The sequence below is a fragment of the Protobothrops mucrosquamatus genome, unplaced genomic scaffold, assembly GCF_001527695.2.
Source record: "Protobothrops mucrosquamatus isolate PMUCROS unplaced genomic scaffold, P.Mucros_1.0 scaffold8379, whole genome shotgun sequence".
NCBI lineage: Eukaryota > Metazoa > Chordata > Lepidosauria > Squamata > Viperidae > Protobothrops > Protobothrops mucrosquamatus.
Window position 1 is genome coordinate 17821 of NW_015394175.1, and position 12552 is coordinate 30372.

Here is a 12552-nt window from a genome sequence, read left to right on the forward strand (position 1 = left end):
GGAAGGCGGAAGAGCCGTTGCTTGGCCCTGGCTTAAAGGAGGCCCCCCCCCGGGGGCGCCTGTGGGGACTGGGAATGGCTCCCCTTTTCCTCAAAGGCTGTTCTGGTACTTTCGCAGAATGACAAATGTCCTTATTTTCATCTGCCCACACAAATCAGTGAATCATTCCTGGCACACACAGGGCGAGAAAAGACTGATGAGGAAGGGGGGGCTCTCCCCTGCTTTGGAGGAGATGCTACTTTGTTGTGTTATCACAGAATAACAAGTCAAGACTTTTGCCATCAAAGCTCCCCCCATCTGGCCCCTCCTGTAGTGAGGAGGGCTAAAGACAGAAGCTGAAAAAAATGGGGTCGGGCATAGGCTCAGGGGCCGGGTTGCAGCTGTAACAAGCTGGCCATGAACTTGGGCTCAGACTAAGTTTGGTTGTAGAAGAAAGCTGCAGGGTCTGGATCCAAGGCAACACAAAGGTATCCCTTGTGGGAGGAAGGTGCAAAAATCCCAACTCGTGTGAGGCCCTTGGTGCTCTCTGAGCTTTTTTTATGTTTTGCAGACATTTCATTGTCAAACTCGTGTGCTGATGATGTTGCCTAGTTGGGTGATAAAGCGTCTACAAGAAAACAGGCAGGCTCAGAGAGTCCCAAGAACCCCACAGTTCAACCCCGAGTACAAACGTTCTCTTCTATCATCCCAACTTACATTTGAATGGGGTCTGGGTGGGCAGGAAGTGGCCAAAAAAGGAACCGTCATGGGCAGTGCCCTGGAAGTGCCACCTCGGTGTGAAGCTGCTCCTAAAAGAAAATGGAAGCCCTGGGACCCCCACATATCCCTCATATGCCCCCTTGGGTGGAGACCAGCCTCTGCGCTTTGAAGGGATGCTTCAGGGGCAGCAAAGTGACCCCAAGATCATTGCAGGCAGCTTCCTTACAACGAAGGGGGGAGGGCTCCTTGGTGTGGAGACCCAGGAGGGCGGGCATCTGATCACACGAGGTACAGGGCACGCAGAGGGAGGGGAGATTTTCCCAGTTCTGCTCTCATGCCAAATGCAGGGAGATTCAGGGACACTGAGGGGGCCCTTCTGCACCCAGTGCATAGCTAACCGGGCGGGGGGGAACCACTGTTGGCGAGATGGGAAGGGGCTCTTTGTGGTTCTCAGTGGGGGGGTTGGGTCTGCGGCTTTGGGCGCGTGTGAGAATGTGCACATGGACTGTTCTTGCCCTCCAGTCCAGGGCTGCTGGTCTCCCCCTTGGCCACCTTGGGGCCCGGGCAGCCGAGTCAGGCAGGCCGAGGCAAGACTTGTCGCCTTGGCGTCACTAACTGCCAGAGAGCTAACCCGTGCAGGTGGCCGGTCCCCGATCATGTCTTCATCGCATAAAACTGGAGCTCAGGACAGTTTTGTGCAGAGGCGATCGCCGCCTGTCGCCTTGTGAAATAGCCCAATGAGCGCATGCAGCTCGTAAACGCAGCGGCTTCCTAGCGCTTGGGACTTTTAGTCACAAGGCCCACATTTGAGGGGTGGAAACGAAACAGGTGTGACTTCCGGCTTGGCATCTCTCCTGCCACCGTGCAGAGCGAGAGGGGCCTTTGAGGAGGGGAAGACAGCTGCCTCGTGGAGGGCGGAAGGAGGAGGACAAGGTCGTTTTCCAGTAGGGACCCCAGATACGGATCGGGGGGGGGTGAGGAAGCGCCACTGCGGGACTGGTGAGGAGAGAGACACCCTCCTCCTGACCGTGGAGGTAGCATTTAAGGGGTGTCAGAAATGGCCTGCTTTGCTGTCGAGATGGCTCAGAAGAGCATTAAGGCGTTGTAACAGGCGGTCCTCCACTTATAACAGCTCGTTTAATGACCACTCAAAAGTTACAACAACCATTACAGCACCTCCACAGTCATGTAATCAGAAATCAGACGCTTGGCAACTGGCATGTACTTATGACAGTTTGCGGTGTCCCCGGGGAGGGTCACGTGATCCCCTCTTGTGACCTGCTGACAAGCAAAGTCGATGGGGAAGCCGGATTCCCTTAACTATGTTATTAGTTAAACAACTGCAATGATTCGCTTAACAGCTGTGGCAAGAAAAGTCGTAAAATAGGCCAAAATTCACCTTAACTCAGGGGTGTCAAACTGCCGGCCTATAGGCCGGATTCATCATACCGAAGCCGCGCCCACCCCATTGTCGGCAATGGCAAAAAAGCTCCAATACGTTTCGTGACGTGGCGAATTTGACATGTCTGCCTTAACTGCTGCCTCGCTTAGCAACAGAAACGTTGGTCTCCATTGTGGTTGTAGGCCGAGGGGCCCCTGCAGCCTAGGGGCCTGCTCTCCGAGAGGGATTCCTCCAAGGAGCCTGGCCAGCCAGGGGTTCGTGACAGCCTGTGTGGCTGGGAGAGGCCCCAGCTTCCGTCTCGGCCCTGCCTGGCCTCCATGGCGCTTTTGCTGGCCTGCCAGGATGTATCTGGGAGCCCTCCTGGCCTCCGGGGCCCTTTCGGGCAGCTTGAACGTTCTGAGTTCTGCCCCCTGCAGCGCCCACCGGGAGTTCATCCTGCTTGGCCCTTTGCCTCCGTCCTGGGCTGCCTCTGAGCGGAGCAGCATCCGGATGCTGGCAAAAGCTACCTTCAGGCTCCAGCCAGGTCTCTCGGTTCGGGCTCCTGGCCTCCTTTTCAGGTGCCAGCTTAAGAAGCGGGTCCATTTTTAGTAATAAAAGAAGCAAACAAGCCATGATCCCCTGTTTGGAGAGCAGGCCAAGGAAACCATTTCCAGCTAATGGGGAGGATCCAGGGGGAGGGTGGGGGACGCTTCTCCTGCTCGGCCATTCTCTGTGAGGCAGGCGCTGGGCATTGGGCTAGAGAGGACCCCCCGCCCCTCCCTCAGGTCCCCTGGCTCCTCTGGCCCAGGGTCTTCGGCAAATCCAGCAGGCCCCTGGAGCCCACCCGTGTTTGTCTTTGTAGGCGAGTGGTGGTCTTGATGGAAATGGAGGTTCTGCAGCCGGGTCACGCCGTCCCCGCCAAGATTGGAAACCCAGTCCCGTACGTTGAAGGTAAACCACCTTTCCTAGCTGGCCCTCGGCAGCCTCTTCTGACTCCTGCCTTTTGCCCAGGTTCTCGTCTTTGCACCTGGCTTAATCATGGCCGCTTTTCTGTCCTCTGTTGATGCCCTTTGGTGAACCTCATTGGAATGTATCGAGGGTGGGGGAATTGGCGTGGAATCACAAAGCCCAGCAGGAGCAGCTACAGATGGCATTCCCTGGCTTGGAGCAGCAGGGAACAGGCCCCTTTTAAGAGCTCTGTGACCGACAATGATTTGTGGCTGAACCACGGGAGGGGGAGCCACGCGGACAGGTGGAGATCTGATGATCTGGGCTCTCTACTGAGGGAAGGGCACCCGCAGGGGCCCCAGCTCAAGCCTTCCCTGAGGTTGCCCCCCCTCCCCAAGAGCTGCCTCCGGCATTTCCCAGGAGCTGCGAAGGGCATTTGGGACGCATGGAGCTGGGGTGCCTCCTGAGCGGGGGTGCCTGGAGTTGGGCCTGGCTTCTTTTAAACAAACCCCCCTCCCGCCAGCCGTTTCCGGAAATGGAGTGGCCTAGAAGAGGGAAGGCTGGGGTCCCCTGTGAAGGGGGTGGTCCATGGAATCCCAGGGCTGACCGGCCTCCACTTGGGGGACCAGAGCGGAGTGTAGCTCCCCCAGGGCGCTTTGTTCCCCTTGGCCTGTCCGGACTTTGGGTCCAGCCTTGGATTCTCAGATCTGCCTCTGCTGCCCAGCCCTGTTGCAGGAAGGGGGCCGGCAAAGGAGCGGAGGAGGGGCCGGGCTCTTTGTCCGGGGGGGGGGTCAGAGCAGGTCAGCCTTGGGGACCCCTTGAGCTGAAGCCCTTCCGGAATCACTGGCAACCCCCTGACCCCGGTTGCTGCCTTGGCCTTGGGGGCACAACCCCCCACCTTCCCCTTCCTCTAAATCAGGGTTTCTCAACCTTGACAATTTTAAGGCATGTGGACTTCAACTCCCAGAATCCCACAGCCAGCAATGCTGGCTGTGGAATTCTGGGAGTTGAAGTCCACATGCCTTAAAATTGTCAAGGTTGAGAAACACTGCTCTAAATCCCGAGGGAGGGAAGAGGTTTGTGCTGCAATTCTTCCAGCCAGAGAGCGGGAAACCTTGCTGACTGTCTCCGGAGCTGGGATTGCTCAGGCTGGCAGAGACGCCACTAAGCCGAGGCCCCTCCTCACCCCGGAGGCCTTCGGTTGCTCCCACCGGCCTGGGGCTGGAAACCGGAGGCGAACCAGGCGGAGCCCCTTCCTCCCAGCTGGACACCCCCCCCCCCAGGTCCCTCGCTCTGATTCACGGAGGAGGAGGAGGAGGAAGCCCAACAGCAGCTCAGTGGCCTCTGTGGCTCTAAGAAATTAATTCCACTTTTTCTGAAAGGCGCTTTCTTCTTCCTCCTCCTCAGGGTTAACTAGTTTTGTTCTTAAATGGCAGATATCAAGGCGTCCGCTTCAAATGCCTCTCTTTGATTATACCTTACCCACCAGTTGAGCTGATCCGCTTTGAGCCATCAAAGGCTCAGAAGCCCCCCCCTCCCTTTTGCATTTCAGAAAAGGGGGATCCGGCAGGGGGGAGTCACACACCCCCACTCTTCTCTCAACAGGGAGGGCTGTTTCTGAGCGGGCCTGGAGAGCTGTTTATGCGGATCTCCCTGGGAATGGGGTTGGGGTTGGGGAGCGGAAAACACCTGTCACAACACACACAGCGGGGGGGGAGGGGGGTGTCCAAGAGAGGCTTACCTGTGGGGCACCTGGGAGAGGCTTTCCACTCGGGGCCCCCAGAGGGAGGGACGGGGGACTCGCTCGCTCCCCCGCTCGGCTCTCGGTGAAATAGAAATAGCTCTTATATCATCTCACACGTTGTTTAGCGCTGCGCTGTGTCCTCTTTGAGTGGTAATTAATTTGTGTGCTTCGTGTTCTTATTAGGCGTCCTAAGTGTTATGTCTGCAAGGGCCGGGGGGGGGGGGNGGGGGGCTACAAGACGATGACAACAACTCTGGTGGGGAGCCAAACACAATCCTTTTCTTTTTGTGGGGGCGTTAAGAGGACTGCAGACTGGCTCTTCCTGATTGTCCTGGGGGTGGGGAGGCAGTGATGGGGGGGGTCTGGGTCGGCTGCAAGGCCTGGCGCTCCTGGGTGCTCCTTTGTGGTGCTCAGGGCCACTCCGGCCATCTGCCAGGGGTGGGGGTCGCTTGCTCAGGGGCCCCAAGGTGACGCCTTTCCCCGGGGAGCATCAGGGGGCCACCTGCCTCGGTGTCAACCAACCTACTTTCCATTGCCAGTTCTTGGGGGCTGCCCTGGGCGGTCCCAGCTGTCCAAACCGGGGGGGGGAGGAGGCAGCCCATCATTTCTGGCCATGGAGGCTTCGGCTGGAGACGGCCTGTGGCGCCTTAAGTGAGCCGGAGAAGCCGCGGAGTAAGAGCTTCTGGAGCGGCTCAATCTGTTTTCCGAACGGCTCCCCTGTTTTCCCGACCAGCCTCTCCTCCAGGCGGCGGAGAGGAGGGGCCCCCGAAGAGGCAGCTGCGTCAGCCCCAAGATGAGTCTTCTGCACCCGTCGTCCTGCTTTTCTAGGGATGGCAGGGGGTAAATTGGAACGCTTGAAAGGAGGGCTGGATAGGTGATAATTTAAAAAAAGAAATGAAGCATTCCACCGCCAGCTTTGTGCTCCCCGTCCCTGCCGCCTCCTCGACTCCGGTGCCCAGTCTTAAAGTCCCTGTCTGGGGCTCGTTCCCCCTTCCCTTCCAGATGTCTGCCCCAAATCGGTGCTTCCTCTCCCCTTGCAGCCCCTTCCCCGCGTCCGTTCACTGGCCGCTAGCAAACGCGGTTCTGGGTTCGTCTCTCCTTGGCTTTCTTGTGGGGTTTCTTTCCCACTGCAGATCTGAAGGTCCCAGGATGTGAGGCAGGGCTGCTTTCCTTGGTCTTCTCCGCTCCCATTTTTTTTAAGGAGAGCCGGTCCGGTTTTCTGCCCCATGGGCCCCAAAGGCGGCCCCCGGGTGCCAGGCAGCCGATTTCCCGCCCCATCAGTCTCGAGATACTGCGGTTCCAGGCCCGGTGAAATGCCCTGGGTGGGGGCCACGGATTTCCTGCCCCCTGGGATGTCGTCTCATCCTCCCCTCTTTGTTTCAGCCGAGTCAATGCCCCCTTTGTGCCTTCGCTCTGGCGGTGGCAGAGAGGGCAGCGCACCCCCCCCCCTGTGTTCCCTTTGCCGGGGGGGGGGATTCATATCCTCTGCTTGCCTTTTGAGCGCTTGCAGGGGAGAGCGCTGGGCCACTCACGCCCCATAAATGTCTCCTCTTCTCCAAACAGGAGCTGGGCAAGCAGGGAGGCAGCCCACGGCCCCCAGCCCAGCAACCGGCCCTTTCCAGAGCAAGCCAGTGGGGCTCCAGAGCGGGGCTCCAGATGCAGGTAAGGGGAGGGGGGTCTTTGGGGGAGGCTGCAGGGGGCTCTGGTGACGTCCGTTGCTCCTTCTGCTCTGCTTCTGTTAAAACCCCAATCTGGAAGCACCGCCCAAGTGCCCGGCTCCAGCCTGGCTTCTCAGATGGGAGAGGCCACCTGGGCAGTGACCCCACCAGAAGCCCCCTTCCCCCCCCGGAGGCCATGGCTGCTGCCAGAGAGCTGTGCGCAGAGGGGGCTGCCAAGGGAATGGGGCACTGTCCCAAAGCCAGTTCCTCGTAAAAAAAACCACCCCAAAATGAGGCACTGCTGTGGCAGGCAGGACCCCTGCTGGAAGGGCTGCCCTCCGGGAAGAAGAATGACACCCTCAGGAAACAGGCCTCCATTTCTGGGATCTCTGAGGGAAGCCCCCAGGCGGGCCATGGAGCCACGGACCTGGGGGGAGGGGCACGTGGCGCCCCAGAGCTTCTCCCTCTGCCTTGATCGGCACCCGGCTCCCAGTTTGGGTGGCCTCTGAATGGCCAGGAGCTTTTTCAGGGGGGGGTTCTTTTGTTGGGCTCCCCCTGTGAGGGAAACCGGCTCAGGGGCTGAGAGCGGAAAAGGCATTTTTCAGCCCTGTCAGGTCACAGCAGAGCTTAATTAATAATGAGGGATCCCATCATCTCCAGAGCTGGCAGATAATTATGGCAGGCGGGGATGTTAATTGCCACTAAAGGAGGCGAACCTGCCCGGTCTTGGCAGGTAACAGACAGCTTCATTCTTTTCATGGAGGGGGGGCAATGGGTGTGTGTGTGTGTGTGTGTGTTTCTTTCCAAGTAGCCTGGAAGAGTAAATTAAGGGGGAGGGTTTGTGTCGTTTGTGTAGTGACAGGCTCCAGGCAAGGCCCTGGGAGTTTGTGGGAGCAGATCCCCAGAGAGCCTGAGGCCCCTTCCCTCGAGCGGGCGCTGTGCCCACGCCTGGGCTTCTGGGGGTCTCTGCTGCCCCCCCAGTAGTTCTCTTTGTGAGCAATGAAAGGGGGGTGTCTCTCCCTGGCCGAGGCCAGAAACGGAGGCCTGTTTCCTGAGGATGCCGTCCTTCCCGGCCCCTCACACTGCTTGGGCGGGCAGGGGGGGGCGGTGTTTGCCCTCCCCAGCAAGGGCCGGGGCCTCAGTGGGGCCGAGGAGGAGGGCGACGTTGCTGGCCGCAGAATGACTCTTCACCCAAGACGCAGGCCAGTCCTGGCTCTCTGCCCCTTCTCCAGGGCAGCTGCCTGAGGGGTTGGCAGTCCCCCAGGTGCCAATGGTGATGTGGGCAACTTTGTCTTACTCCAGGGGCACAGTACCCCGGCTCTTCCAGACTGCTGGGGAACGCAGGGGGCTCTGGCATCCTGAGCACTCCGGGGGGATCTCAGGTCAAAGTGGTGCCCATCGCCAGCTTGAACCCTTACCAGTCCAAGTAAGTGCAAGGCTGCCCTGGCTGCCAGCCCCCCCTTCCTTTACGGGGTTCAGGGGTGATGGTGGGACGGTTTCCTACAATGGGGCGGTGATTAGAGTGGGCTTCAAAGGCCATGGGTGGGCTGGTGGGTTGCCCTCTGGCAAAGGGGCTGGCAAGGCAGCACAGCCACCTTTGAGGCTTTGAGTGGCGAGTCTGCCTGGCGCTCTGGGGCTCCCGGCAGGTCTGCCTGCCCAGCCTTCCGAAGGCCCCTCTCTCCTCCTCCTCTCTGCCTTCCTCCCAAGGCTGCCTGGCCTTTCCCGAGGCCGAGTTGCAGCGGTGGGTGGGGACCTGATGGGGGGGGCAGGAGTGAGGGACAATGCCAGGTGGGGCAATGCCAGGTCCCCTCGGGGCCACTCGGGCCCTCCCCCTCCCCCTGGGCAGCGGAAGGAAGGGGATGCAGAGCGGGATGGGACAATTCAGCAAACACTAAAGTTAAATTAATTTTGACGGCATCGTGGCCAACGATAATAGAGTCAGTCCAGAAATACAAAGGCTACCATAATTTCAACGGAAAGGTGGTCACCAATAATGAAAGCACCTGAATGGAGCGACTGGTGCAGCGTTGGACGGTCCCGGGCTGAGTTGGCCTGGACCCGGCGCAGAGGACGGCCGGCCAGCGGGTGGGCTGGTCTGGAGTCCCACCGGGGTTCCCCGGGTGCCTTGTCCTCAGGGAGGGGGGTCCCGGGGTCTGGCCTCTCTGAGGAGCCGCCGGCCGGGCCGAGTTCAGCTCCCTGCATGGCTGCTGTGTCTTTCCAGGTGGACCATCTGTGCCCGGGTGACCCAGAAGGGCCAGATCCGCACCTGGAGCAACTCCCGGGGGGAAGGGAAGCTCTTCTCCATAGAGATGGTGGATGAGAGCGTAAGTGCTGGCCTCCTCGCCCAGGCCGTGGCCGTCCCCAGGTGGCCGTCTGGGGCTACGAAGAATCACGGACTGCCATTCCTTTCGCCTCCGGAAGCCGGGGCTTCTCCCAAGAGGCCCTCGGCAGCAGTGTTGGGACTCCGCTTGCCTTGGAGGGCTTGTCGCCTGGGCAGAGGCCTTGAGTCAGACCGGCTGCCTGTCTGGTGCCTGGGAGGAGGGGTTGGGGGGGGCTGGGGTTGAAATGACTCCTGCCCTGAAATGCCTCCAGCTGATGCAGCTGCCACCCTGCCTCCCCCTCGCCGGGAGAAAGACTCAGCTTCCTCTGAGCTGCCTTCCGCTGGGTCGGGCGTTTTCCTATAAATTTAGATTAAATTTTAAGCTGGGGCCTCGACAGCAGACCTTCCTGGCTTTGGGGACCGGTGGGGGGGGGGAAGAGGGGATGGTTCTGCGCGAGTGGCAGGCAGGTGTGTGTGTGTGTGTTCATATCTCCATTTGAACGAGAGGCAGGCATGCTCACCCGCTGCTCATGCAGGCGGGGATGTGTGCAGTCTCACCCACCGCTTCAGTGGCCCAGTTCTAAGGCTCCAGGCCCAGCAGCGGTGGGCAATTGGGGACCCCTGCTCTACAGGTTTGGGTGAGTGGGATTAGCCAAAGAAAAAAAACTAAAAGATGGGGAAGGCAATCTCCCTGGGACGGGGAGGCCGGGAGAGCGTCTCTTCATGAGAAAATGAGGGTGCGATCGGTCAGTCTGTCTGGGGGGCACCAACTGGGTTAGCCAATTAAAGCCGTGAAGCAGGTGGCAGACAGAGGAGCCGCGTGGTGCCCGCTCGCTTTCCAGAGAGGACATGCAAAAATATGTCCAGACCCGGAAGGTGCAGTTCTGAGCTCCCGGCGCTTCTGCCTCGGCTGCTCCTTTCCTTGCTCCTCTCGGCTGTCGGGGTCTTGATGGGTGGCTTTTATTGCCGTCTCCATCCTCCCCTTGCGTAAACCTCTTAGCTGCTGGTGCTTGAGCTCCGCTTTTAATTGCCACTTCAGGAAGAGCTTGTCGCAACACCCGGGCGCTGCTCTTCCCAGGGTGATGTCGTCCCCGATTCCTGGAGCAGGAGGGAGGCAGGAAGGGCTGGCCGGCCAGCCAGCAGAACCACCACGTGGGCTGCACAGGCCCCTCCGGAGGGCTGCACAGGCCTTGGAGGGTCCGGGGAGGCGTCAGTTGCCTCAGGTTTGAGGGGACGATCCAGCTAGATCAGGATTTGACAAACCGAGGGAGGAAGATGGTTTTTTTTTTCATTTTTCTCTGTTTGATTTTGAAATTCTTAACTGGCATTTGGTAACGGCCCACAGCCTCACCCTCAGTGGGTGGCCTGGGCTGCTGACATCGCACGGCGTGGATTCCATTTTAGTTGTGGGCCGGTTGCTCCCCTCCATCTTCTCCCACACACTTTTCTTCGGAGTTGACGTCCTGGGCATGATTTCCAAAACGGTCAATCGGGACAGGCAGGGGCCACATGGCGGATGTGGTCAAACCGCTGCCCTGGAGGCTTCTGTTTGCATCACCGGGAAGGGAGTGGCGCTACTCTCCCGGGGCTCCGGAGGCCCTTTCTGAGCCTGCTCCGTGTTGGCTGTTTTCTCCCCAGGGTGAGATCCGAGCGACGGCCTTCAACGACCAAGCGGACAAGTTTTTCCCTATCATCGAGATGAACAAGGTACCGGGGGGGGGTTGGGTTGGGGGGTGCCGCTGCCTCGCTCAGCAGCACAGGGGGCAAAGCGGAAGGCCAGCCGTGAGCGACCGTTCTCACTTAGCGACTGTCCCGTTTAGCCGCCCTTCAGCGTTAAGAGTCCTGAAAAAATAGCTCTGCTGCCAAGCCCAGCTGGGGCCTGCCGCCCGGGTCTCAGCCGCCTCCTCCTCTCTGCCCCCTCAGGTCTACTACTTCTCCAAGGGCACCCTGAAGACGGCCAACAAGCAGTATTCGTCTGTGAAGAACGACTACGAGATCGCCTTCTCCAACGAGACGTCCGTCGTTCCCTGCGAGGACGCCCAGCACCTGCCCTCCGTGCAGTTTGACTTCGTGGCCATCGGGGACTTGGAAAACACAAACAAGGACTCCCTCGTGGGTCAGTCCCTGGCCGGGCCGGGGAGGGCCTCTCACTTGCCAGCCGGGCCCTGTGGCGGTGGGCACGGCCCCAAAGGTCCAGTGACCCAGAATGGGCCCATTTTTGGGCTCTGAGCAGGGCTGCCGGCCTCGGCACGGAGGCTCTTGGCTTGCCCGCTCCTGCTGGCATCCTGGGCTGAAAAGCTCCACCAGCACCGCTGACACCCACTGCAGCGTGAGGGGCATGCGGGGCCAGGAGCTCGTTGGGCTCCAGCCAGAGACGCTGCCCGGAGCTCCTCTTCAGGGACCAGATTCCCCTGGCAGAGCCCAGAGAGGTTGCAGCCCAGGGCCCCCCATTCTGTCCCCTCCTTTCAGCTCAGGAGGGGCTACGGGGCCTCAGGCACCCCATGGCGGGGTGGTGGTGGTGGAGATGCCGCTGGCGTCTTCTCGGGCAGGAAGGCTGCCTGCTCCTAATCAGCCAGGACGCTCTCTCTGCTCGCTAGCACAGAGGGAGCTTTGGGAGATGCAGGGAGGGCCTTGGGGGGGGAGGGAGGGAGGTTCTCTATTGGGGGGCAGCTGACGAGGGCAGAGGAGGGGCTCCTCCCTCGGGGGGAGGGGGACAAGGCTCTTTGCCCCTCCAGCCTGGCCTTCTTTCCCAGACGTGATCGGGGTCTGCAAGAGCTATGACGACCCTCAAAAGATCACCATCAAGGCTTCCAATCGGGAGGTCTCCAAGAGAGAACTGCACCTGATGGACATGTCGGGCAAGACAGTGACAGTCACTCTCTGGGGTGCGGACGTAAGTAGTGCTGCTGGTGCTGCTGCTTCCCAACCAGGCCGGGCTCGGGGGCTCCAGCCGCCCCGGGCATCACTGGGGCTAGAGGGCTGAGACCTCCTGCCTGGAGCACAAACATCCAGGTTCTCCGAAGGGGCAGGGGAAGGAGGGGGACGGGAGGGGGGGCAGATGAGCAGTTTGTAGCCCTCAAAGAGCCCCCCTGTCTCTGGCCTCGAGTCCCCCCCCCCCAGGCTGCCCTTCCTGCCCTGATCTTGGCGTCTCTGCTCCTTTCCTGGCTTTGCAGGCGGAAAAGTTCGACGGCTCTCGGCAGCCGGTAGTGGCCATCCGGGGGGCCCGAGTCTCGGACTTCGGGGGCCGGAGCCTCTCCGTGGTCTCCTCCAGCAGCCTCCTGGTGAACCCCGACTGCCCGGAGGCCTTCAAGCTGCGAGGCTGGTGAGTCTGCTTGGCCTTCCCGGCAGAGAGACTGGCCGGATCCAGCCTGCCCGGGCTGTGAAGACCAGGCCTCCCAGGCAGAGCCGGTGAAGGAGGAGACACCGCAGGGAGGCCAGGAGCAGAGGTGTGAGAGGGCCCCCCCCAGGTTTCTCTCTCTCTGCTGCTGTTCTCTCTCCCCCCCCCCCTTTAACAACGCCCAGAATCAGGGTGGGGCTCTTCCTTTCTCCCGCTGGCTTCGGTCTCCGGACGTTGGCATTGCTTCTCCTGGGCGGTTCGGCCCATTGGGGCGGCCGTGTTATACAGAGCGCGTGCAAAGAGGCTGCAGGCGAGTCCAGCGGTTCTGTGGTCCAGAGGCGACCGATGGGACGCCTGATCCTCCTGTGGCCAGCTGTCCAGATCAGATGCTGAGAGCTTGAGGGGGGAGCCAGCCCCACTGATTCCAACCTTGTGCAAAGAGTGGGGGTCAGGTCCCCCTGTGGG

The 12552-nt window shown here is 60.4% G+C and overlaps 1 protein-coding gene across 1 annotated transcript; it reads left to right on the plus strand.

Moving 5' to 3' along the window:
* Positions 1–2443: 2443 nt before the first annotated feature.
* Positions 2444–12076, plus strand: LOC107300767 (replication protein A 70 kDa DNA-binding subunit-like). The gene is made up of 9 exons (XM_015830058.1): positions 2444–2613; positions 2943–3031; positions 6336–6434; positions 7733–7856; positions 8652–8754; positions 10389–10457; positions 10674–10866; positions 11504–11643; positions 11924–12076. Exons 1-9 carry the CDS (start codon positions 2444–2446, stop codon positions 12074–12076), a joined length of 1140 nt encoding a protein of 379 aa, XP_015685544.1.
* The last annotated feature ends 476 nt before the right edge of the window (positions 12077–12552 follow it).